This window comes from Mytilus trossulus, chromosome 4, assembly GCF_036588685.1.
Source record: "Mytilus trossulus isolate FHL-02 chromosome 4, PNRI_Mtr1.1.1.hap1, whole genome shotgun sequence".
Taxonomy (NCBI): domain Eukaryota; kingdom Metazoa; phylum Mollusca; class Bivalvia; order Mytilida; family Mytilidae; genus Mytilus; species Mytilus trossulus.
The window spans coordinates 55,953,501-55,981,028 of record NC_086376.1 but is presented as its reverse complement, the minus strand read 5'-3'; the positions used below and the strand labels follow the sequence as shown (position 1 = coordinate 55,981,028).

General features: G+C 32.1%; 2 protein-coding genes across 5 annotated transcripts in view; one reads left to right on the top strand and one right to left on the bottom strand.

Annotated features, from left to right (window-relative positions):
* LOC134715564 (leucine zipper putative tumor suppressor 2 homolog) overlaps positions 1-27,528 on the bottom strand; it is a 456,927-nt gene that overhangs the window by 56,387 nt on the left and 373,012 nt on the right. The window lies entirely within an intron of this gene.
* LOC134714344 (uncharacterized protein PF3D7_1120000-like) lies at positions 102-19,140 on the top strand. The gene is made up of 6 exons (XM_063575583.1): positions 102-294; positions 3,986-4,040; positions 4,481-4,570; positions 12,313-12,387; positions 17,953-18,042; positions 19,091-19,140. The coding sequence occupies exons 1-6, from the start codon at positions 256-258 to the stop codon at positions 19,138-19,140; spliced, it is 399 nt and encodes a 132-aa protein (XP_063431653.1). The 5' UTR covers positions 102-255.

The following is a 27,528-nucleotide window of genomic DNA, read 5'->3' as shown; positions in this document are numbered from 1 at the left end:
CCTTAATCTGTCGTCTGCACACACTTATCTAAATGTAGCACGAATGTTAACCGTCATGTATGATTACTTATTTATCCCCCTTTGCTCTCTGTGTTATTCATAGCTACTGACAACAATTACAATAGCTGTGCTACTTGGTTTATTTTTCAAGAACATTATCACCTAATATAAGTAAACACTTATACGACATGGGCAACCTTAATCTCATCATCAATGCTATTGTTGTTGCACTGATGGCTGTATACTTATTCGTAAATGAAAAAGACAGATTTCAGGAAACGCATGATCGAACAGGTAATGAGAAGTAATATAGTTCAACACCAAACAATGAAATTATGTCAAACTTACAAACATGAATCTCTATATAAAAAAAAAGAATATATGGTATGATTGCCAATGAGATAGCTCTTCGCAAGAACCAAATGACACATAAATTAACAGCTTTATGCCACCATACGTCCTACAACAATGAGCAAAACCAATACCGCATAGTCGGCTACAAAAAGGCTTCAAAATGACAAATGACAAATGTAAAATAACAAATCAAACGAGAAAACTAATGGCACAATTTATGTACAAAAATAGGAACGAAAAACAAAATTTAATGCAGCAGCAAACGACAAGCATTGAATTACAGGCGCCTGATTTGGGACAGGCACATACATACAGAATGTGACAGGGTTAAACATGTTAGGGGCATGGGTTTAACAGTACAACATAAATACAAACTATCAAAATAAGTTGAAACTCATCTGATAGATACAGATAAAAATACACATTTTGATAAAACAGAAAGTTGACGTTGGCGGGTACTTGTACATCCCAACAACAAAAAGACAGTTAAGAACATATTCGAGAGTACTCGCAGTTACTGACAGCTTTTTACAAATCCAATTAAGAAATCATGCATAATAGAGTAAATTATTAATAAGTACACACCCAATATCCAATGGATTTAGTGTAAAGATGTCATAAATAGTCCGAGAAAAACATGACCCTGTGCAATGCCAAGATACAGGAATCGACAGTGTGTAGATCCATGAAAGTGCACATGTATATAACAATAATATTTAGTTAGATTTTAACTTACTGAAAACAAAATCAACATTAATACAAAAAAAACTCAATGATCTAATTACAGTATTGAATTGGTAAACTTTAGAATATGTTTATTTCAAGGATCTATAAATTTGCCAGTTTAGTGTCTAAATTTCCGTGCTTAGTTAGCAACACCTCGGTTAAAATGAGGATGTGCTATCCCGTTTGAAATACGTTTTTTACAGATACAACCAAACTTCAAAACCAAATCTTGACATATATATATAAGGGACGGACAAAAATTTGTCAGCGGAAAACTTGTAATTTTCAGACTTGTACTTAGAATATAATTATTTCTTTGACTGCATCTTGCATTAATTTGTAGGATCCTTTACAATAGATAGTTCAGCTGATCTGTAACAACTCCATCTTCATGCCTTATATATCATGTACTGTGTTACGATGCTAGATTAAAACAGACGAGGAATGGTAACACTCGGCTACCGAGAGCTCTTATTTAAGAGCCTAGGTGGTCGGGTGGTCTAGCACGTCGGTCACAGTGCAATGCGATTTTGGTGCCACTGTCAACGTATATTTGTTCCGCCTAACAGAAGTTCCACTGGAAACTTTGTTATAAACAATCTCATAATACCTATTCCTGTTGGAACAAATATTCTATACTATTTATTCCGTTAGGAACATTTACTGATATATTTATTCCTATGGAAATAATATTCCAGAATATCTTTTCCTTTTGGAACTTGTATTATAAAGGAACTTATATTCCATGACAACACGATATCTCAGTAGCTAGATATCGAATCCCGGCCAAGGAAAATAATTGATAACGCAAATTAATAGATATAACATTGTTAGGCTGGTGTTTAGACTAATTATATATATATATGGAAGAAGTTAGTAATTTACCAGTAATACATAGATTACGTTCGTTAACATAAAATACGTCACAACAGACACGAGTATAGCGAACATGTTGTGAATTATAAACACCGTAAGATGGTGCTTAAGGTACATCACCATGCGAAAAAGAAAATTAACAATAACGAACGTATAATCGTCCCGTTTGTTTTGTAAATTTTAGTGTGGAGTTTCTCCGCGTAAAACTGTTTATGATATAGGTGTCATACCACCAATTAAAAGTCCCTATCTGTTCAACCAAATTTTACAATTTTCACAGCCTGCTAAATATTTCACCTTAAGTTTAACTTCAAAGAAACCAGGTATATCCTGAATCCTACATGTATCAGCTTTCTACATGCCAATTTTCAATAGGTGTTTAAAATCATATAAAAAAGAAAAGGTGTTCCGAATAGAGGTACCACTAAAAATAACCCCTGGTTTTCTGGAAATCTTAAATTAGTATACAAAAGAGTGCATTAATCCTCAATTTTGAACGCAAACTCATAACCAAGTAAATTTTAGCTCAAAATGGTCTTAATATATTTCTCTTTCACCAAAAGTTTCATTTCTGCCAATTTGTCGGTTAGTTTAAGTAAAAAATGACATCAAATGCACTATTTTTTGTCCGAGTAGGCCTACTTTCACATACGTTCTAAATTTGAGGAAGTAATTGGTGGTATGACACCTATAGGACAGGTAAATTTCGGCAGTATATTTAGAAAATTCTTGATTATTTTTAATGAACAAATATCATCAAGATAACGGTTAGTGTTCTTGAATTTATCAATTTAATGATAATCGCGGGTTTTTACTGAATTTGGTCATAAACTGTGATTTATAAAAGTAGAGAAAAATCAAGTCTGTTATTAAAGGGGCGCAATATGTGCCCATGGGAATACCTACAATCTGTCGATATACTGTGTTGCCGAAACGTACATAAATATTATCAAGCAGACAAATAATAGCTTCAATCACCTCATCACACCTCCAGTAAGTTTATCTAGCATATCAACCTTTCTCATTAGAGAAGAAGGCTTAAAATGAGTTGCAGAAAGTATATGTGTATTCCGATTTACCAAAGGACTATTTCATTATAAAGGAAATAGTTTTGTAATAAGATTGTGCGGAAGTGTAGTGTAAGAGTTGAATAGTCAAAACTATCAACAGAATCAAATGGACCATCAAGACACGTAGTTTATCTAAAACATCCAAATATTTTTTTTAACACGGCGTTATTATTTGGGAATAATACTTTGCAATCGATCCGTCTACTTTGAAAAGGTATATTGATAGTAACAAGTTCATTGAATAGTACAACAAACAGAAAATATGCATCAAATATTGCCCCATTCACTCTTTCTGCTAGTATAGTTTGAAAAGGAATTTTAAAAATAAACTATTCTATTGTGGTATCGCATGGATAAATTAATATATCTCACACCACTGCTGATAGACTGTCACTTCCCAAGGGTGTCATCAGCTCATGGTATGGTTTATCAACTCCAACTCCGTACGGCAAAGTTGACCTTTGATGAATTCGGCTATCCTTTTTAAATCCAGAAAAGCGCCTGGAACGCCAGATACTTATTAATAAATGTTGCATAATATACAGGGAGGACACTTTATGCATAAGTAGAAAAAACATAAGTGTTTCGAATATTTCAACATTTTATAAACCATGAATTTAGCAAGAAATGGACTAATTAATATGTCAACACAAAAAGTGCTGACTTCTGGGCTGATGATATCCTCGGCGACGAAACATCCAGAATCAATTGCATCAACCCAGTAGTTGTAAAACCACACAAAAAATACAAGGCTTTTAATTTAGAACGCAAGAAGCGCGTTTCATGTACATAAGACTTATAAGGGGCGCTAGAATCAAAATAGAGGGAAGGTCAAATCAAATGCAGAACATTAAGATCAAAATATTTCGAAAAGTTTTGTATAATGCATGAAAAACAGAGACTGAAATGCTATATTGTTACAATTGGAGGTCAATAATTGTATTTCTAATGTTTTCCAGTTTAAAGAGAATCTGACTGCTGAAATAAGACGAATTTCTGAAGAACTAAAGGAAGGTAACCATTGTATTTAATGTATTAATTGTGATTGCTATCATGTCTTAAATAAGTTGAAAGCTACCAAAAATATAATCCTTGGGGAAAAAAATAATAATGTTCTTGCCTATTTATCAACTTTTTAATCATAAAATGTTCATTTGATAAACATATAGTAGTCCAAAGAGAAAATGTATTCAAAATTTTTGGTTTGAAAAGGGGAATTTATGTGGCCCCATATATATTGTATTAGGTAACTAACAATATTATGAGGATTGCTCAAATGGTTGAAGTTGTATGAATAATGTATGACAATAAAAAAAGGCTGAAATACCATATTTTACCATTGGAGGGTTGTACTTTTGACACTCATGGAGTTTTCCAGCTGATAAAATTATTTAACATCAATGATATATAATAAAAGGCATCACTTCTAATATTTGAATTTCTAATGTTTTCAGTGCAATACATTGATAAAGTCGCTAAGAAACTGGCTGTCGGTTTAACTGATGAAATAAGACGAGTTTCTGGTGAAAGTGTAAAAGAGAGAGGTAATCAATGTATTTAATGTCTCGATGGTGATTACTTTCAACTATTAAAACTTTTAAAATCAGGGGCGAATCTAGAGGTTTTGCGGGTTTTTTGTTGTTTTGTTTTAATATTTAGGTTCAGAGGGTACATGTTGCTTGCTTAGCTCCACTTCATTTTGTTTGAGGCTGATAGTTGTCTCAATGGCAATCCGTTTATACGACATTTCCTTATCTTTAGTTTATTTATATAATTATCTATATTAAATTCTAAATAAATACACATTACTCTATCATGTATATGCTAATGCCTAATATATGTGTTAAACTGCAGTCAAATGAGGTGCTAATACAGTTCTTGCAATTTAAATCTTTCTGAACCAATCGTAACTACTCTGCCATATTTCGGCCATTCTCGCTAATGACCGAGTGGTTGCAATTGATTTATGAACCTGTTCAGGTCTTGTAATACAGTTGGAATCTGCATGTGACATATACTATTGGTATCTGTATCGGATTCGACACGGAACTTGGTAATTGTTTGTAATATCAATTATGTGGAAAACAAAGGACCAGGGATAGTGTAATTTTAAATCAATACCATTGCCCTGTATTATACTTTACTAACCATATTAGTTATATTTAAGGTTGAGTTATTTTATGTTATTCGTCGTTTTTACGTCATTCCGGCTAACAAATTGGACCTCGTTATTTTCGTTGTATAGATTTCAAAACACAAAGTTACATATATTTTAAAAATGCAAATTTTATTCTTCTTGAATGTATTCGAGCAAAATTATGAACTTGATCTAAATATAAACCATAATGCACGTGCTCCAGTGACTTTTCATTGAATCCTTTACAGTTTGATTTATTATTTTCTAATTACCAAAATCATAAAACACTACAATTAGAAACAAAAAAAACCTGACAAATAACAAAATAATTGGAATAAAAACTTTATTACCATTTCATAACATACAACTTTCATTCATTTCTATTCAAATAATACTATCAATAGCTCTTTTTGAAAAGCTAGCTGTCGCATACCTGATGAATTTTTTTTCCAATCAGAAAAGCATTGCATAGTGTATAACAAAAAGTAAACTGCAAATTCTAATTCTTAGATCTTCTAATACCTTAATGTGGGGAATTACAGGCACGTGTCTCTGATTTTTCCATATCCTAGTAAACATAACCTTTATATAACATTAAGACATATATGACACTTTTTCAAAGAAAATTTGGGAAATGCATAAACACCGAAAGAAGAGAGGGTCATTACTTTTGTATGTCTATTTCGAGTAGACACTCACTCCAACGTAACTTTCGAAGCGTTCGACACAACTCGTTCTATTTAACTTTGTCGCATGATGGACATGATATTGACAGAAAAAAAAGCTTTTTAATCGTACTTATACGTCAAAGCTAAACATACTAAATAAACATATTTTGATTCGAAGAGCAAGTATATATTGGCATGTAGAAGATATATATCTATTTTATAATCATAATGTTTGTACGTTTATACATGATTTAAAACTCCTGTTTAAATACTTTGGATTTTACTAGAATATCTTTGAGGTTTTTGGGTCTGCGGTAAGCCATAACGGGAGGTGATGGAAAAATCTCGTGTAATTTTTGATTTTATAAAAATGGATAACTACCACGTGAATCACTGTTTACATTTACTCGGAAAAAATTGTTCCGAGTATTCTTTATTTTGATTGGTTAATTTGTTACCTGGATACAGGACGCTCTATATATTTCTTTGTTTCGGGATTCGCGGTACATTTGAAATTTTTCTTTGAAATTATTTTCAAACTACACATAAAAAGAAAAATAAGCATAAGAAAAAGAAAAAGAAGGTCAGATCTGGTATTAAGGATATACCTCATGATAAGGTTAAAATTAAGATGAACTGGCCGCAATCTGAGCTCAAATATGAGTTTACAAATAGAAAGGCTGTGGAGTTTAGACAGCTAACCATGAGTCAGTTTTGTGCTGGTGAATTAGAAAGTATAAGGCATTGCAAAATTGGTAAAAAGAAAGAGAGGGTAGATTATTTTTATTGAACAAAATTTGTTATTATGCAAGTGAATTTGAATGGTCTGTGCTGTTAAATTTTTATGCAGCATGGGTAAAATTAATTGAAAAAGGTGAGAATGTCTAGTCTGATGATACTTCTCTGCTGGAGGTTAGAATGTTGATAGGAAAGAAAGTGTTGATTAAAACTGCTAGTAAATATTCAGATAAATCTTCTGAAAAGAATTTTGATAAAAAAAAATTGGGTATTGTCCTTTGTATCAGAGAAATAAATGTAATATTTCGAAGGATGGTCATACTTTGGATATTGCAGGCAAAAGTAGATTTGTACAACATGTTTGTGCCACATGTTTACGGGAGGATAAGGCTAAAATGAAACACCCAGAGAGTTCATCAGCTTGTCCTCATATGTCGTGACTAGAATTAGAAAAAGCTGTTAATAGCATTGGGAATTTTAATTCAAAAGAGATAGATACTTTTTATCCTGAATGGTTACTTGTAGATTCAAATAAGGACAAAATGCTGATTGATAAAGGGGAAATCTCTAAGTCAATGGAGGTTTTTAAAAGTGATACTTGTACAGTTAATAATGACAATTATAGAATTTCAAGTAAAAGGGAAGTAAATAAATCTTTACCAGTACCAGTTATCTTTGAATTTAAAAATTGATGAATTTTGTCATAAACACAAAAAGTGTTTAATTTGTGATTTGAATGTTAATTCCTTATAGATTTACATTATTTTGTTGATATTCAGAGAGTAATTAAATTATCAGGTTTACCGAATTATCTAGGTTGACTATAATGATCACATTTTGTGTGACTTATTAGAATTTGGTTTTCCCATTGGTTATACAGCAGGTGATATAGTAGATATCAAAAAGCCTCGTAATCACAGCGGTGCTAGAGATTTTCCAGATTTCATTTTGAAGTATTTGAAAAAGGAGTTAGAATATAAAGCTGTTATTGGGCCTTTAAAAGTGAACCCTTTTATATATTCTTCGTTAGTGTTATCTCCTTTAAATTCAGTTCCAAAGAGTACACCAGGTGAAAGAAGGGTAATACTAGATTTAAGTTTTCCTTCTGAAAATTGCATTAATGCAGGTATTGATAAAGATATTTATTTGAGTGAATCAGTTAATTTGACTTATCCATCTGTAGATGATTTTGTTAATCTTATTAAGTTAAAAGGCAGAAATTGTGGTATTTTTAAGAGGGACTTGAAACGGGCTTTTCGCCAAATTCCAATTGATCCTGGAGATATCAATTTTGTAGGATTTCATTGGAAAAATCACATTTTTGTAGACAGAGTTTTAAGTATGGGACTTAGGTCATCAGCTCATATTTGTCAGAGAGTGACTTCATCGGTAGTTTACATGATGAAGCAGTCTGGACATTTATTATTAAACTATTTAGATGATTTTGCTGGAGCTGACAAATCAGAAGATGCAAATGTTGTATTTGATTTATTAGGTAGACTTTTAAACAGTTGTGGTCTTGAAGAATCAGCGGAGAAGGCTAGCTCTCCAAGTACAGTTACGACATTTTTAGGAGTGAAGTTTGACACTTTGGAACTTACAATTTCAGTAACAACTGAGAGAGTGGAAGAGATTTTATTGTTGGTAAAGACTTGGTTAAATTTACTGGTTGCAACAATTAGACAGTTACAGTCATTGTTAGGTAAATTACATTTTGTATCGAACTGTGTAAGACCAGGAAGGCTATTTGTATCTAGATTGCTTACTTGGCTTCGTAGTTTACCAGATGACAAATGTGACCATATTATTCCTTTGTATATAAGGAAAGATTTATTATGGTGGTATCATTTTTTAAAGTCTTACAATGGTGTTTCTATGATGGCTTTAAAGGATTGGTCTCAGCCAAATGAAATATTGGAGACATATGCCACTTTGAGTGGATGTGGAGGTTGGTTTTTTGAAAAAAGAGAGTTTTTTCATGTTGAATTTCCTTCCTTTTTAATGGATTTGAATTTGCATATAAATCAATTTGAATTGGTTGCTTTGATGATTAGTGTTTAAGTATGGAGTGTACATTTTGTAAATAGAAATATTTTAGTGAGATGTGATAATCAATCTACTGTGATGGTTTTGAATTCTGGTTGTACTAGAGATGCTTATATGCAATGTTGTTGAAGAGAAATTTTATTTTATGCTGCAAAGTATAATTTTGAAATTAAGGCTGTTCATTTTCCTGGAGTTGAAAACAGAACAGCAGATATTTTGTCAAGATGGCATTCTGATTCAAGATTTGAAGACTTATTTTATGAATTGCCTGTTGTAAGAATAGGTAAATGTTTTGAGAAATTTGTCTATTCAGGTCTTTTTCAGTTTACGCATGATTGGTAATTTATTGCAGATTTACAGCTGAATTTGTTGAAAGTGGATCAACAGACATCGTGCAAGTCAGCCTTTGCTCGTGGCACTTTTGAAAACATTAAAGTTCAGTGGAGGACTTTTTTAACATTTTGTATTTATATCGGTTTTAAATTTTTACCAGTATCTTTGAATACTGTGTGTTTGTATGCTAAATTTTTGAGCAGGTCTTTTAAATCAGTGCATTCTATTAAAAATTATATTAATGGAGTAAGATTATTGCATTTATACAATGATTTGGAGTTTCCTTATCTACAAAGTTTTTCATTAAAACTTTATTTTGAAAGGTTTACAGAGATTAAATCCTCATTTACCAAGGAAAGCGCTTCCTATAACTCCTTTGATTTTAAAACAGATTTATGAGTTTATGAATTTGAATGACCCCAAAGATAAGACTTTCTGTAGTTTGTTTTTGTTAGCCTTTTTTATGATGAGTAGAAAATCTAATCTTGTTCCTAATTCAGAAAAGGAATATGATGAAAATAAGCAATTATGTAGAGGGGTCATTATTATTGAAAATGATGTTTTAATTATTATTTTGAAATGGTCTAAAACAATTCAGTTTGGTCAAAGAAAGTTGAGAATTCCAAGTTCTAGTATTCATGTGAGTATTTTATGTCCGGTTAATGCATACAAGAATATGATCGAAGCTATTCCTGTTAAAAAGGATCCTGCTTTTTGTAAAGTTAAAAAGGGACGCATTCTACCCATTATTTATAAAGAGTATCAAAATAAGCTTAGATATTTAATACATAAAACAGGTCGTAACTCTTTATTTTACTCTACTCATAGTTTTAGAAGAGGGGGTGCATCTTTAGCTTTTGATGCTGATGTTTCTACTGAACTAATTCAACTTCATGGAGATTGGCATAGTGATGCTTATAAAAAATATTTAGAATTTACTTTGGAACAAAAACTACAAGTTTCGCAAATGATGTCGAAGAGTGTTTCCTTGTTAGGTTACTAATTTAAATTGTTTCTTTGCAGAACCAGGAACTTTTCTGATAGTGTCAGACTCAATTGCAAAATATGTGAAGCTTGAGAATGCTGATGTGTTTGCGTTTCGGGGGGCTTCCATAGGAGAAATAACTTATCAGCTTAACAAGAACAAGGGGAGTATTTATGAAGGTTATAATGGTATCTTTCGTCCCTCTTTTATAAATGTTTAATAATTCATTGTGGTACCAATGATATTCATATTTTATCTATTGATCAGTTTAAGTCTGCTTATTGTAATTTGATTTCAGCTACTAAGTTGTTGTTTCCTTCTATGGTTATTGCTTTGTCTGGTATTCTTCCTCGTCCTGTAGATTTTGTGGAAACGGGTCAAAAAATTAAGGCAGTTAATATGGCTTTGTTAAATTTATGTTTGAGTTATAATGTAGAGTTCATTCATTCGTATAGATATTTTTTGAAATGTGGAAAGCCAAAGGTGGAGTTATTTGCCTATAAAGATGGTGGTTTACATCTGAATTGTGAAGGTACAAGGCAGTTAGGGTTATATTTTAAAAGACGGGTTGCTCATTTGATTTAGATACGTTAACTTGTCATTTGAGATGATTTTCTCAGATGGAGTTAAAGGATTAGTAATGGTTGAATTTTATATTTCTGCCATACTTCCTTTAGTTTCTTTTAGTTGATGGTTGATATTATTTCTTCCATACTAAAATTTGGATATTTTGTATTTTATTTTCCTTAATATGTAGGGGTTTTATTTGTTTTGTTGGGTTATGATATAGTAATGTTTATTTATATATTATGTACTAATAATTTTTATTTTATATCGCAGGTAAGGGACTCTTTTCAGTGAGTATTGTTCACACTGTTGGGTGATGTTTCTTTTCATATGAGATATGGTTTCTTGTATGGAGAAAAGTTTATGTTCAGGGTTGATATTGTTTCTTCCTTGCTTGCTTTAATTATTTAGTTTTTGCTTGATATAATTTCTTGCTTGCTAGATTAACAAGCTTAAATTGTGTATTGTTTATATGTAAGTTTAAATTAATTTGCTTAATTCTTGTGCAACACAGTTGTTTGTTTATTTTTTGGCGGCCGTTGGCTCATGTGTTTATTCGACTGTTTGGACTAATATATTGAACATTTCTAATGGCTAGACGCTATATTTGCTCTTTAACATTAACTTTACATGTTATATGTGACTGTCAGTGGTATAGTCGAGTGTTTGTCCTGTGCTGTGAAATATATTTATTTGTCTTGTGTATATATATTGTGCCGTAATAAAATTGAGTAACTTTGAGTTCTTTTGTGAGAAGCCTGGTAATTGTGTAATTTTTGATTTTATAAAAATGGATAATTACCACGTGAATCACTGTTTACATTTACTCGGAAGAAATTGCTCCGAGTATTCTTTATTTTGACTGGTTAATTTGTTACCTGGATACAGGACGCTCTTATATATTTCTTTGTTTCGGGATTCGCGGTACATTTGAAATTTTTCTTTGAAATTATTTACCCTCCCACCCGCCGCATACAACTGTGTTAGTTATGAATTTTATTGTATTTTATGTGCTTATATATAACATATGCTTATGTATACTGTGGCTAGCTCATGTGTTTATTCGACTGTTTGGACTAATATATTGAACATTTCTAATGGCTAGACGCTATATTTGCTCTTTAACATTAACTTTACATGTTTTATGTGACTTTCAGTGGTATAGTCGAGTGTTTGTCCTGTGCTGTGAAATATATTTATTTGTCTTGTGTTTATATATTGTGCCGTAATAAAATTGAGTAACTTTTAGTTCTTTTGTGAGAAGCCTGGTAATTTTTTACGATGCAACTTTGATAACTAAAATAAAGACCTCAAACCCGAAACTCTGTGGGATTGAAGGACATTTACTAATCTTCGAATTTCCCCAACCAATCAACATACTTTTACTCTGAAAGAGTCTGTAATATCTTCCAATTAGGGAGTAAGGAAGCTTCCAGTTCGAAGACTGTCCATCGTTCTACTTATAAGACAGTCTCCGATAATAAATATTGAAACTTCAAGATAAAATTTACCTGTTTGTATTACCACAATGTTACAATTAGAGGGCTATGATTTGATTCAAATTGAATATTTCAGCAAATAAAATTATTAAACATAGAGGATCCCTTCTGAACATGTGACCATTTTTCATAATAATGGTTTTAATAGGTACCAGGGTACCAGGGTTATAATTTAGTACGCCAGACGCGCGTTTTGTCTACATAAGGCTCATCAGTGACGCTCATATCAATATATTTATAAAGCCAAACAAGTACAAAGTTGAAGAGCATTGAGTATTTAATTCATAATAAATCATTTTTTTATATTTTCCAGTGCAAACAATAGATAATGTTGTGAAGAATATGAACACCAGTATAACTGCTGAAATAAGACGAATTTCTGAGAAAGGTAACATTGTAATTGAGGTCTAAATTGTGAATACTTTAAACTATTAAGTCTTAAATCAGGACTTTATTATTAAACAATAAGGTAAAGTGTTACACAGAGAAACAAGTGAATAGAGTTTCTTTTTGACAAAATATTTGTTGAATTTGCAATAGACTTTTTCAACAAATTTTCGGTATTTCTATGGAAACGAAATGTGCGCCTCTTTCAGTACCAGAATCTATGAAAAATGAAAATTTAAATCGTCAATTTCCGCAACCTTAGTAGCAACATATCAACTACACCTGCATATGGGATATATATGTCTTCTTTCCACTTAATACATCTAATCTATTTAAAGAAAAACACAACACAAACTTATGTTGTTGACTAGCTCGAGTACTGCATATTGTGAGCTGCCGATTTGATAAGACAAATTATCAATATAAACATATTATACACTATACAATGTGAAAACAATAACATCATTGTTCAACAAAAATATAAACTATTCAATGTTGACCTTTTGTATTAGAATAACTGAATAAATGAATGTTTCTTGGCCGCCCAGGAAAAACCCTTTTAGGAAACATGTGTCCGTTTGTCCATGCCAACGAAACTCTAAGTGTTGGACCTCACTTATCAAATGAGAAAAAGAAAAACATAATTTTGTTTGTAAATATCGAAATAGAAAAGAAAGCGAGTCATAAGGACTCAAGAGCTATGAAAATTTTTAGTACAAAAGTCAAAATACGATTACGTTTGTATAGCCAATCAACCTACATACAAATTAAAATATTTACCAAAACACAAAATTATGCAAATCTTTTTTCCTTAAACAACCCTTAAAAATACGATGTTCACAGTACGAAGTACAGGCTAGAATTAACTATATAAAAGTCACTTGACCACCTAATTTTTTGGCGCCAAAAATTCCTACGCCTACAAATACATGTATTACACATGCGCAAGAAGACAATCAATTCCCGTTATACTTATGTGCCTCGGGAATTTTTTATTCCCAACTCATTCGGCAATTATACCTATTATCTCTGTTTGTTTGGTCTACACATTGTTGTCAATAGTAAGGAATTTTATACTATTGTCTACAAGTGAGAGGTTTAGCTAGCTATAACACCAGGTTTAATCCACCATTGTCAAGAATAGGTCAGTTGTTATCGATTCGTTTGGTGTGTTAGAGCTTTTGATTTTGTCTTTTGATAAGGGACTTTCCGCAATACTACAGAACACTTTAGGACATTCATATAACTAAACTTAATCGAAAAAAATGAAATATTTATATTTAAAATTCAGTGCTCTAAGAAATCACAAAAACAAAATACTATTAACACATGAGTTTGCTGAATGTCCTAAAATGTTCTGTAGTACGCCTAGATTCCGCTGACTAAGTAATGTACAAAGACTTCTAGGAAATTGCGAATCTGCTGAAATACCTTTGCAATCATTTACGGTGCATCGCCATGGAATATGCTCTGACTTGAGTGTTCTGTTGATACGGAATGTAAATCCTTTATACACCAATGGTTTCCACAGATTTGTTTTTTACCTGACTTTACAAATTAGCTTTCATTCTACTCAAGTTAACAATATCCGGTAAACTAAGGAAACAGAATACAACATAATATGAAATATGCGCAATTAAATTATATGTATGTTTTAAGCGATTACAGAATTTCTCATAACCTCTTTATACTATTTGGAACATTTGCTTTAAATTTACAAGTAAGTTCAAAATTCATCTTAAAGGGGCACAAGCTGTCAAATTCATGTCCACCGATATGTCTCAAATTCTCATATCTTATTTATAACAATATAAAACATTTATCCAAACTATTGAAAGTCTTAAGGGCATACGATACAGTTACAGGGAAGGTAATGACGTTGCTAACGTAATTTTTTATTTTTTGTGACGTCAAACTGTGACATTTCGGGAAAAGATGCATTTTTCGACTGATTTTTATCATTCAAACTGATTTAATTTGAAAACGAGTTCATGGACCCCTAGTTTTCAAAACGGCATTTGGTTTCATTTTGAAGGGAGATTATGTGACCCAAATTTTATAAAACTGTAAATAGAGGATGTTTTTAATTTTGATAAACATGCAGTAAAAAATTACGTTTTTTCCTCAATTCATGAACATTTGATAAATATGAGTTATTTCTGAATAAAAATTGCATATTTTTTAAAGATATTTATAAAATACAGAAATTACCGATTATTTAACAAAAAACAATTTGTTTTTATCTTTTATAACAAAAAAGTTATGTCTTTCTTTCGAAAAAGAAATTACGGCCACAAATCTGAATTTCGAGCAAATATACAAAATTGCCACCACATTTTACTCAAAAAGTAGCATATGAAGGTATATTTTTTATTACATATTTGATTTAATCAGGTAAAAAATAGCCTATATGCAAATTTTCATGAACTTGTAAATACAGGATCAAAACTGTATCGTATGCCCTTAACAGTTGGGAAGCAAGTCCTTCGATACGGCCGTTGTCGTCAAGCTCTATCAGCAACAATAGCAGGGGGGATTAATTAGGTGGCGCTACAGTCGTCCGTAACGTCAAAAAGTCCGCCAAATCAATCGGCTAAAAGATTGACGTTAAAAGTATTTTCTTCAACTTGTCATGCTTTTATTATAATTAAATTTTAAAATTTGTAGGTTTTGTGATCAATATAATTTCTTTACGACATACAAACATTACAAACAATAGCTTTTTATTGCTATTCCTTTATCCTGTCCGTTCTGAAAAAAATAGCCATCTTTTTTGTTCGCCAAAAAAATCGATTTTTCCTAATTTGACGTTTGCGTATCCAAATACAGAAAAGAACGGTTATAACCTTAAATGAAACCAGGAAACCTATTTCAAATTTCTACACCATTTTGAAGCCATAATTTTTTACTTGTATACATCAATTTTGGTGACCACCAGCCATGCATGTCCATTTGTATCTGGTTTTAGCTACGTTTCTACTTCAAAACAGTGAAGTTAAGCTTCTTTTCATTGTACCTGTTTCAAAGTGCTCTTAAATACTGATTTTATTAAAGACACGAATGAAATTTTGATTAAAAGTTGTGGATTTTCACAATTCCATACGATACTTGTATTTTAAAGTAACTAAAACCCCTATTGACCCCCTACATAAATTGACGGTGACATTGTTTTCTTTTTTCAACATACGTCATGTAACGTTTAAAACAAAATATGTGTCAGGGTCATGTGCATAGTAAAAATTTACACATTGGAAAAGTGAAACAACAAACAAAGATCTTCTTTATTGCGTTTGAAACTAAACGTCTTGGAAAATTCTGACAGATCTGACAAATTATTGATAGCCTACTGTACTGTATGGATGGACAAAAGCACAACAATAGCAATAGAAAATACATTGCAAAGAAAATTCTGTAGGAAAAAAACATATGAAAAAAGGAAATGAAGGTCAGTTAATAAAATCTTGCTTAGATTATTATCTCTTTGCTTAGTAAGCTATAGTAATAAGAGCAAAAACTAGCTTATCAAGCCAAGTCAGCAAAACAAGAAGTTAATTCATAGAGATATGTTCTTACAAAATGGAATATATGGCAAATTCTTGTCAAATTTAAGCATCATTGATCATTATTGAAGTAAAATGCACAACATTTGTCCCACCAGTTTCATTTCATTTCCTATTACTAGTATTCAGGTAAAGAATATATACAATACTTTGTTTATAAATATGTAATAAAAGCAGCTGATACAGCAACCTGTTCAAGAGAAGAAGCCCCATTTTTTCAAAAAAGTTTACTTTCATAATCTATAAAATACCCTGAGAAATATGACAAAGGGCAACTGTACAAGCTAATCTAGCTAATAAGTTAATTTTATAATAATAATGATTCTGAAACTCAAAATTGTGTCACTTTCACTTATAATTTAACTCAAGCCTATGTTTCTTAGTAAAATACAGAAAAGGAATTTCTGATAATATTTTTGGTTTAAAACTTATAAATCCCTTTTCTGTATTTTACGAAGAAACAGAGGCTTGAGTTTAAAGGCTCTCTTGATTTGAAGAAATTTGTTGTGACTCTTGGTCACACTTTATAGAATATAAAATATATATGGTCAGTACTATTTATTTAATAATTATATCAATTTTGAGGGGGGATAGAAGGGGTCCTGATCCCGAAATCCCGGGCTTAAAAACACGAAATCCCGAGGTCTCGAATTTAAATAAAGTAAATCCCGACGTCACGAAATTCGAAAACAAGAATTCCCGGATCCCGAAAGAGTCAATCCCGAAATCCCGAGCTTAAAAACACCCGATCCCGGAGTCCCGATAAAGATCCTATCCCCCCTCAATTTTCAGAAAGATTATTCAAATTGTAAAAAAACTATCATGTTTTATTGCATTAAATATTATCAGAAGTGTTTAAAAAAATTCTGCTAGGAATTATCCCACATATAAAAATTACATGTAGTATATTTCATCCGCCAGATCTAATTTCTTTCAATATAGATAGTTTTTTATTTACATGTAGGTGTCATTATTCACATTTCTGATTTTTTTTTTTTTTACTAATATATTTTGTCTTTTAATTTTTTACATTTAGTCCTTCTCTGAAAAATAGGGAAGTATCTCTTCTTTATATTAGCATAACATAGTTATAAATCGAGTTTCGTTTATTTTCTTTCTACTTTTTGTAGAGTAAACTCCTTTCTTAATTTTTATGCATTTTTCTGGTTTTTTTTATTTGACTGGCGATAGTAAGGGGAGATAATCACTTGCACAAATCGGCATAAAAACCAACGCTTCGTTTTGAAATCAATTTGACGTTTGCGTATCCAACATTCTATTGCCGAGATATTCATATCGAGTGTTTGTCTTAATGAGATGCTTTATTAAATTAAAATTCAGCCCATCATTTTTAGTTTCCTCGTAGGTATTTAGATTTTTCGATCAGGAGACTTGACAATTTTCACCCAAACTCCAAGTTTGCAGATAAAATAAAGAGTAAAGGACTTTGATTTGATGCGTGAACTTTGACGAGAATAAACTATGGATACTCAAGATTATTTAGGTCAATAGGTTTTTATTACGACAATTGTATTTAGTGAGTTAATATGAGCTTCGTTTCGTGTGTAACTTAGTGTAAACACCATCGAATTAACTATCGAGTTGACCTCGAACACCTACCATGACCATATAAGTGATATAAACATAAACATAAATATAGATATAAACAGATTAAGCAACTCGTGCAATTAGAATTAGCATGGTTTGTACTTACATGAGCAACACTATAGGGACCGCATGTGGAGCAAGATCTACTTAATTTTACGGAGCATCTGAGATAACTCCCATTTGTTGCTCAATCTTTATACTTAGTTTTTTATATTGTGTTTTGTGTTTTGCTGTTTGTTTGTTTGTCCTATTTTTTCATTTATAGCTTTAGCGTGGTCAGCAATTTTCGATTTATAAGTTTGCTCTCGTTGGTATTATTTGCTGGTTTTATTACATCTGACAAATTTTCATAATACTGGGTTTCACTTCTAAATAAATTAATTTCTCATGTTTTCTAGTGAAAAACATAGAAAATGTTGTTGAAAAGCTGAAAGTCAGTATGACTGCTGAAATACCACGCATATGTGAGGAAAGGATAGCAGAAAAAGGTAATCAATTTATGTGAAGTCTTAATGGGATAAATATTGGAGCAAAATTAAAAAAAAACATCGATTTCAATTATGAATAATATCTGAGACTACTGTTACACACTTTGGCTTTCAAATTTAAGCTAGGTAAATAGTTGCATTTTCCTCTCTCCGTTTATATTAGCATCAGTTCTTGCAGTCACAGAAATTGATTATCAAAACGTTTTCGATTTCAACACTTTTCTCATTAGTCCTCGAAATCGTTAAAAACTAATATTTATTGTTGTTTTCCAAATAATGTAATTAAGTTTCAAACTAAAACTGAGGTAAACACAACAACTAAAAGAGGAAAACAACATAAACACTGAAGTGCAACTAAAAAAAATAGTTAATGCAATACACACAGGAACGAACTATAAGATAACAACTGCCATTTTCCTAACTTGGTACAGGAAATTTTAAGAAAAAATGGTGGATTGCACCTTGTTTTGCGGCTAGCCGAACCTCAAGTTGTGCTTTTATGGCAATGTTAGAAATAACACTAAATTGACAACACTTCATGACAGGACTACAGTACAAATAAAGGCAAGAATATTCGGGACAGTGAAATGCACAAATAAACATAACAAAAGGACATTTGGGCATGTTTATAGTTAGCAAAGGTACCAGGATTATAATTTAATACACTATATGTGCGTTTCGTCTTCATAAGACTCACCAGTGAAGCTTAGATCATGATAGTAAAAAAAACCAAAATAAGTGCTCAGATCATGATAGTAAAAAAGCCAAAATAAGTACCAAGTTGAAAAGCATTGATGACCCAAAATTCTGAAAAGGTTGTGTCAAATATGGCTTAGGTTGTCTATGCCTGGGATAAGAAAATCCTTAGTATTTGAAATAATTCTTACTTTTGCCAACAGTAAATATAAAAATGTAAATGTAATTTATGTTGTTCATGTTAACACATTGAAACATACGAATTAATAGTAGTAAAAAGTAGTGTGCCTATAATTTGATTGTAACCTTATAAACTCATTTCAAGCAAGCTTATTTCATATTTATGTTTCAGAATCACGTCGAAGAGACGATCGTGCTTTGTCTATGAATAGAATAGAATAGAATAGAATATCTTTTATTTCCATAAGAGGTACCCACAAGGGGCATAGTGCATATACATTCATGACAATATATAGTTACAAACAATTACAAATACAATGTGTATTGGTATTACCGCTATAAGCACTCATATCAAATCTGTAAGAAGAGTTTGTGGTACCGGAGAATCATGTGATAACATCTGCAAGGGAGTTAAAATTGAAGATAAAAGGAATTTTCAGAAAATATTTCAGGACTCTAATGATTGTATTGAAGAACAAAAGCCTTATGACATTGCCATCTGTTAAATCATTGATTATGCAAAATGAACACTGACGACAGCTACGAATGTCTCATTGGTACATGTATCTTTCGCCTATCTTTTCTCATATCGGGACCTTTTATAGATGGCTATATTTATGGGTTTTGCCCATTGATGAAGACCGTGCGGTGTCTTATATTCCCATAAACCCTCATCATTTGGACAATATTTGATAATTGTCGCAATTATACATGTCCTAATTTTATATTGAATAATATATTTTAATGTACAATTTCTGAACTGGTGATGTAATTGTAAAATGCAGTTTTGTACTGGACCCTAAACATTCTTGCGTCAGTATTTCTATTCATTCGTATGCAAGGTTTACACAAGTGCGTCATGTAATAATTAGAAACAGATACATTGTGTTTAAATTGAGTCATTATTTGGACTATTTTTAATCTAAAATATATTAGACAAGGATTAAGTACACATTATTAATCCAAGAACCTCGAAATAATTCTACCAACAACATACACCGTATTAATCCCAGAATATGTCTTTGGATAATTACAAGGTCATGGTTTTCTCAGCCTGTTTTTAACGTCTTTACACTAAATAAGTTGCATTTGTTCTGATTAAAATTTAAGTCTGTGGAAACACAGTCTTTTTATATGTTAAAATTAGGTTGAGAATTAGCTGTTGTCATCAAAACCCGGTGCATTTCTTGCAACTGTGAAAAGTCAGGAGCCTATTGTTTAGTGATCTTTAGTGGTCTTTAATTTGTGTGGTTTATAGGTGTTTCTTATTCCTCGGTTTTTTGATATATAGATTAGACCGTTGGTTTTCCTATTTGAATGGTTAGGCAGCAACCATTTGATATCCTGGGGGGGGGGGGGGGGGGGGCTATGTTGTTTTTTTTTCTACGCAAAACAAACATTTTTTTTCTCAGGGTCAAAAACAAATTATTTTTTTCTCCAAAAACATGAAACAAACCATAGCCCCCCCCCCCCTCGAAAATCAAATGGTTACTGCCTTATACAGTAGTCATTTTGGGTCTCTTTATAGCTTGCTGTTCAGTGTGAGCCACGGTTCCGTGTTGAAGGCCGTACTTGAGTTGACCTATAATTGTTAACTTTGATTACATTGTGACATGGATGGAGACCTGTTTCATTGGCACTCATACCACATCTTCTTCAGTTTCTTAAATAGCACAAAGATGTCGTAAAATTGCAGCTGTAGAGGCGAACAAATTAACTGTTTTTCATTACCTATACACACATTTTATAAAGTGTTTTTTATGTACATTACTGAAATATAACAAGAATAACTGTATTAAGGTAAATGTCCTCAAAATCAACGAATATTGGAATTGGTTGTTACGGAATCATACGGGAATATTTCTCAAATTGAGTTGTAAAAACATATTTTTTCTCTTGGATTATTATTAATAAACACAGTAGCATTATGATTTAAACATGATTTTCAGAGCTGTGAAAGCAACTTGAATAAAAACTAGACAAAGTGATGCCCCCACACTCCACTCAGAGGTAACTGTATCATAACAAAGTTAATGTAAAACGTTCTTTGACAGTTGTTAGGGTCTGGGAGACACAAATGATGCCCCCGCAGAATTAAAGAGTTATTTTAAAATATAGTTCAACTACATGTATCTCCCAAAAGAGCAAATGTTAATAAAAATCAAAACCCTGACCACATACACACTTTCACTATGTACAAACAACCAGAACGGTGAAAAACTCTAGCATATAACTGTAAGAGGAGTTATCTGGAATAACTATATACCCATCGTCCTACGGACGGAAGGGCGGACAGGGGTAACACAATATGCCCCTAACTGCCAGTTGAAGGGGCATTAAAAAACTTAATTGTTATAATAGATTACTTAATGTCTCTATAATAACATCACGTGTTGCAATATTTCACTGTCTGTCTTTGATGCATATAGGTATTGGTATCTTGTGTGTTTCCGGTAATAAACATTTGTGTTAATTGTTTGCTTCTAAAGCAGGGAAACAAAGACAGACAGCAGACACACCGTATACGGGGCGCCGAATGGTACTCTTGTGTTTTTGTACTCGAAATTCAATTTTGTACGGACAAAAGTAAATTTTGTTCAACAAAAAAGAATTCAGTTAACAAAATTTGTAGCATACTACAAATTTAAATGTTGTCATACAAAATTATCTTTCAGTGGAAAAAAGTAACTTTTGTCATGACAAAATTCATTTTTTTTTACACAAACTTTACTTTTGTTACCTAATCTGAAAATTGGGCGACAAAAGTCAATTTTGTATGCAAATTAGTTTAGTTTGGATTCTGTGAACTAATTTGCATACAACACTGAGATTTTGTCACAAATTTCAATTTTGTGTTTATTTTTGTGTAGACAAAATTGAGTTTTGTTAAACAGAAGTGAAAATTTAACACAAAAGTCAATTTTGTGTCACAAAAGTCATTTTTGTCGCAAAAGTCAATGTTGTCTACTCAAAAATTAATTTTAATTACAAAATCACAGGATGCTAATTTAAAACAAGTCTGTATCACATAGTTTTGTACCGCGAAAATAATTTTATTATGACAGAATTTAATTTAGTGTAGATGTTCCAGATCGTATGAGTATTTGGACAGTACGCGTACGGTCTGGACCGTAGGCACTTTTTCATAATGGACCGTACGCGTACGTCTGACTAATATTTTAAGAAGTTGGTCAAATTTATTATATACAAATGTATAGCAGATCAACATAACTTATATCTGAAATGAATATAAAAAGTTAAATAGTCATGATAGTAATTGAAATAAAAACTTTTCTTATTACAACTATTTAAAAAAAAGCCAGTGTCACATTGAGAAACAAAATAGAACTCACGGATAAATATTTAATTTCAATTGTTTGCTTTTTCTCTTTATCCATCTAACTGTAATAATAACAATTTGTATAACGAAAAATAAAGATTTTGATAAATGTTTGTTTAAAATTTAACCTAATATGATCTCAAAACATGTATGGTCAGCTGAACCGTACGCATATACTCATACGGTCCGACCGTACGCGTATGGTCGGACCTTACGAATATACGTATACGGTCCGGACTGTACGCTTACGGTCCAAATACTCGTATGGTCTGGAACATACACAAAATTGATTTTGATTACAAAAAGTCCCATTCGGCGCCACGTACAACGTACCGATCAAAGAATACTCGTAGCAACTGAATGTCCTATTTCACACTATAGTAAATAGACGTACATAAAAACATAGCAATTTTTTTTATTCCTCATGAATCAGACTGTCATGCTGATTGCATGAGCTGTTGTTATTACATATGTTTCAGTTTGGCATGCTGTAATGCTGGAATTTTCTATAAGCGAAGTGCAATTTTATGTTTAATTTATGTTTCAGTTTGAAATGTTTCAATGCTTTGCATTTATATCACCGAAGTGAACAAGAGACATCTCCAATGGCGTATTTGTATGGTAAAGGTGGATGTCCCGGCAAATTTTGTGGACCACACTACTGCTGCTGCCACGAGTAATATCCAGATATGTCAGTCGGAATTAAATTCGTAAATCACAATGTAAAAACCATTTGAGATAACATCAAATGTCAATATGAACAGATATTTAATAAAGAGGTTAAAAGTAAACTGAATCATGGACCTGGAAATATCTTGTTCTATTTTATTTGAAATAAAAATTAGGAAAATAGTAATGGTTTCAAATTTATCTTCTTTTTTTTCAATATTAGCATATTCATTATGTTTATCGAGGACCCATAAACCTACTAAAAAGCGCCCGGTGAAGAAAAAACAGAGCACGGAGAAAATATATATAGATATTGTATTGGCATGAGACAACTTTGTGTCGATGAAATAGGTTATGTACATTGTTTGTTTTTTTTTATTTCAGACAATTCAAGTACTTTGCAAATTTAGATAATTAAATACATTTGTAATAAAGCGCAAAAACAAGTATGAATGTTTCAATTTTAACAATAATATATGAACACAATTTCGAAAAACAATTAATAATGGACCACAGTTTATGCTAAATAAAATGTTAGACAGTAAAAGACAAGTTTTTCAAAAACGATATCAAAACTGATGAAAAATGCAAAAACAACAGATTGTTAAATATGAAAATGGATGCAGAATTATGAAATATTGAAATACCATGAGCGTACCTTTTGCATTGGCTGAACACTTTTTTTATTTCTTCTCTATGGTTTATAAGTTATATTGCAAATCTCATCTCTTGTTGTCAATCATAATGAAGCTGATGTGTATGTGTATTCATCTGACTGGTCATTGGAAAACACCCCCTTTGCATGAATAATACACATTTTTGTCTGTGAGGAACATCTCAAAGTCTGCCAGTTCCAGCTTTTCACATCTAAGTTGATACTACGTATCGTACATATCCCCATTTATATTAAGGACAAAAAAGCAATAATTATTGTTTTGTTTTTGTTCAGGAAAACATTTATTGTTATAAAATATTATTATCTTATTCTCCCGGGCGCTGGTTTTTCTTTCCCGACCACTTATTCTTTTCTCCGGGCGCTTTTTCTTCACCCGGGCGCTCCCGGGCGCTTTTTAGTAGGACCGCAGTTTATATGTTACGGTAATTTTGTATAATAATGGATTATGTATAATCACTGCTATCCTCGGTGGATCTCCAACAACCTCCAATTACACTCTGAATCATATGCCTTTGGAATCAATGACAACACCGCCTGCAGAAAACCAGTTACTCAGGCACATTGAAAAACTCAACAACGATACCGGTTAGACGGACGCGAGTTTTGTCTATACACGACTTGTCAGTGGCGCTTTAATCAAAAGAATTGGAAGGCCGCCAAATTAAATACAAAGTTGAATGGTTTGTAAACAAGAAACTCCTTTACATTGTGCCATATACGGTTATGCCGTCAAAGCCTGGTGATAGGGAAGCTTTGGTGTAAAAAAAGGCAACAGTACTTAACCAATATTTAAAGCAAATAAATCGATTAAAAAGACAAATCAAGGTTACCGTGACAAACAAAACCTGAGGGTCCCCTGTACAATCAAACGGATTAATAAATAGTCCTTACCGTAGTTAACTTTTTCCAACACTTCTCGACGCTCAAAATGTACTGCTATTTAAGTTAAACAGTCAGCCACGTTGACATTTGAGTAATATTGTCAGATTAAACAGCATAATTGTGTCATCCCAATGTGGTATCAGTTTGGTGCTCATAAAATTAGGTCAGTTCACCGAAAGTCACGTTCGCTCCCTTTCTCGTTCGCATCCTTTTTAAATGTTTTGTGTTGAACAAGTATCCCGGTTCTCAATCGTCTCTAAGACTTGTCAAACAAAGACAGAAGATTCCAAACGACTATCAAACTGTTAAAAATAAATATTTTTCATTGAAAATCTTCATTTTTACTCCGTACCTGTATCTTATTTTACACCAAACACATAACAATAATACCAAATTAGCTTTGGAAATACCAAAGATTTGCTATCTTCGCTAGCCAAGGGTTACGATCCACTCCCGTTCTCTCAACCCTTGGCGGATTGAGATAAAATTTCGGAGACACAAAGTAAGGCTTTTTATTGGTTGCAGTCAAAAAGCGCCTATAATATGATCACGTGTAAAAGTAGAAAGTGTTTGTAAACAATTGACACGTGTTTATTGTGCAACAAGTCTTTACATCCTTAAATATGTGTACAAGATGTAAGTAGTTATCAAAGGTACCAGGATTGTAAGTTGTACACATAATATGTACAGGGTTTTTGTACAAGGTATAAGTTTTTTGACACATACCTTCTTGCACAAGGTGATAAAAGTTTATCTTCTAAAATGTATTAGTTTAATGTCTTAAATTCAAATCAATATTCAACCTAACATTTAGTGCTATTCTCTTTGTCCTCAAACTGGAAATGAGGATACTTGAATGGTTTGAATACTAATTTTATTTATTCTGATTACATATACAACCAGATGCTCCACAGGGCGCAGCTTTACACGACCGCAGAGATCGAACCCTGAACAGTTGGGCAAGTATGGACACAACATTTAAGCTTGATACAGCTCTGAATTTGGATTGTGATTAAATAGTTGACACAACATAGGTTTCGTTCCCGAGGGTATCACCAGCCCAGTAGTCAACACTTCGGTGTTGACATAAATATCAATAATGTGGTCATTTTAATAAATTTCCTGTTATAAAACTTTGAATTTTCTAAAAACTAAGGATTTTCTTATCCCAGGCATAGAATACATTAGCCGTATTTGGCACAACTTTTTGGAAATTTGGATCCTCAATGCTCTTAAACTTTTTACTTGTTTGGCTTTATAAATATTTTGATATGCGCGTCACTGTTGAGTCTTATGTAGACGAAACGCGCGTCTGGCGTACTAAATTATAATCCTGGTAACTTTGATAACTATCTGACACAAAATGAATGTGGTCTAAGAACTTGAACTTCAAAACTTCAAAATTTTAAATTGGGCATTTACCTATCATGGTCCAATATCAAAAATCTAAATTCATGGTTAGATTCAGCATATCATAGAACTCAAAGAAATTAAATTTTTGATGAAATCAAATAATGTTCAATTTTAGACCCTTTAGACCTCAATGTCGACCAATTTGATAACCGGGCCCAAATATTAAAAATCTAAATACATGCAAGGCCGTAACTAGGCATCTTATTTTAGTGAGGCAAAATAATTGAGCCGAGCGAAAAATAACAATTTGGGAGGATATAAAATGAATGATGCAAAATCCTGCATTCTAGGCCTTTATAGAGAGTTTGAGAATGTTTTGAATTTGGACACTTTATATATGAATATTTCATATTTTAAGACTTTTAAAACACCAAATTTTTAACAACTTTATTCAAATTTATATGTAAGATAATCATCCAAATATCACTGATTTGAGTCTCCTGCCAGTACATAGAACAAACATCAATTCAGTAGAGTTTGTCAAATTTTTCTATGGCCGGTTCAGTCAAATCGTTTCAGAATCATGATAATTTGGTCTGCTAATATCCTTATCGCGATGAATATGGAGCATTGCAAGACCGCACAATCTCTCGCCACTCATTTACGCTCTTTTCCAAATTTTCAGTCGTTTCAGGGCAGTCTGTGTTTCCAAAGGAAGCACACCATCATAAACAAAATGATCAATGTCTTCTTCCAATTCCTTCTCCATCAGCAATTCGGTAGCAGCATCGCTAATAACAGTTTTGTTGCAAAAGGGAATTAAGCTTTCCTGTAAGCACCATCATACATACAGTCGCAGTTACAAAATATTAAACTCGCTTTTATTCTGACAAAGAGTAAACAAACTTGGGATAGTATGAGATAAGATACATGTATATGATTCTATATATAGAGTAAGTATATAGTGTGTTCTGATGTCATAGATTTTAACGAACGTAATCAATGCATCACTGGAAATTATTGTGTCAGGGATTTCGAAACCATAAATTACTTAACACTTTTACTAAATTCTTTCACAGATACAAAGATTTGATTAGTAAATTTGGCTGTACTGTAGAAAACTTATTAAAAATGGTATTTCACATATTGTACTTAAAGCGAGGAAATCGCTATGTGATCCATGTAAACTCATCGAACCTTTAAACAAACTTTTATAAGTAAGGGTTATCGTACCAATATTGTAATCAGATCTCTGAATATAGTTTACATTGGCCCTTATATCAATTTTGTCATTAGCAAATTAAAACATAACTAAATTGTATCTTCTTTTGAGGCGAGATGTATATAGACACAAACACGTTATTTTTTTTTATTTCTAAAGAAGTCGCTCCTCACTATGCTACTATACCTATCGATACATTTTTTTGGCCTTGCACAAGTCATGTTTTCTCTGACTGTTCATGACGTTTATACCACACATTCTAACATGACGTCCTTCAAACGCTTTGAGTACACACCCGTGGTAAAATATGAATATATTGGTTGGGCTGTTCCGATTGTACTCCCACGTCATATGATTGTTTATGAATGAATTACACGACGTCATAGAATGATGACGTAATAATTTAAGCATTTTACGGGAAAATACACGCTTCTGACTCCGAAAATCATCACAACAGGTAAATGTGAA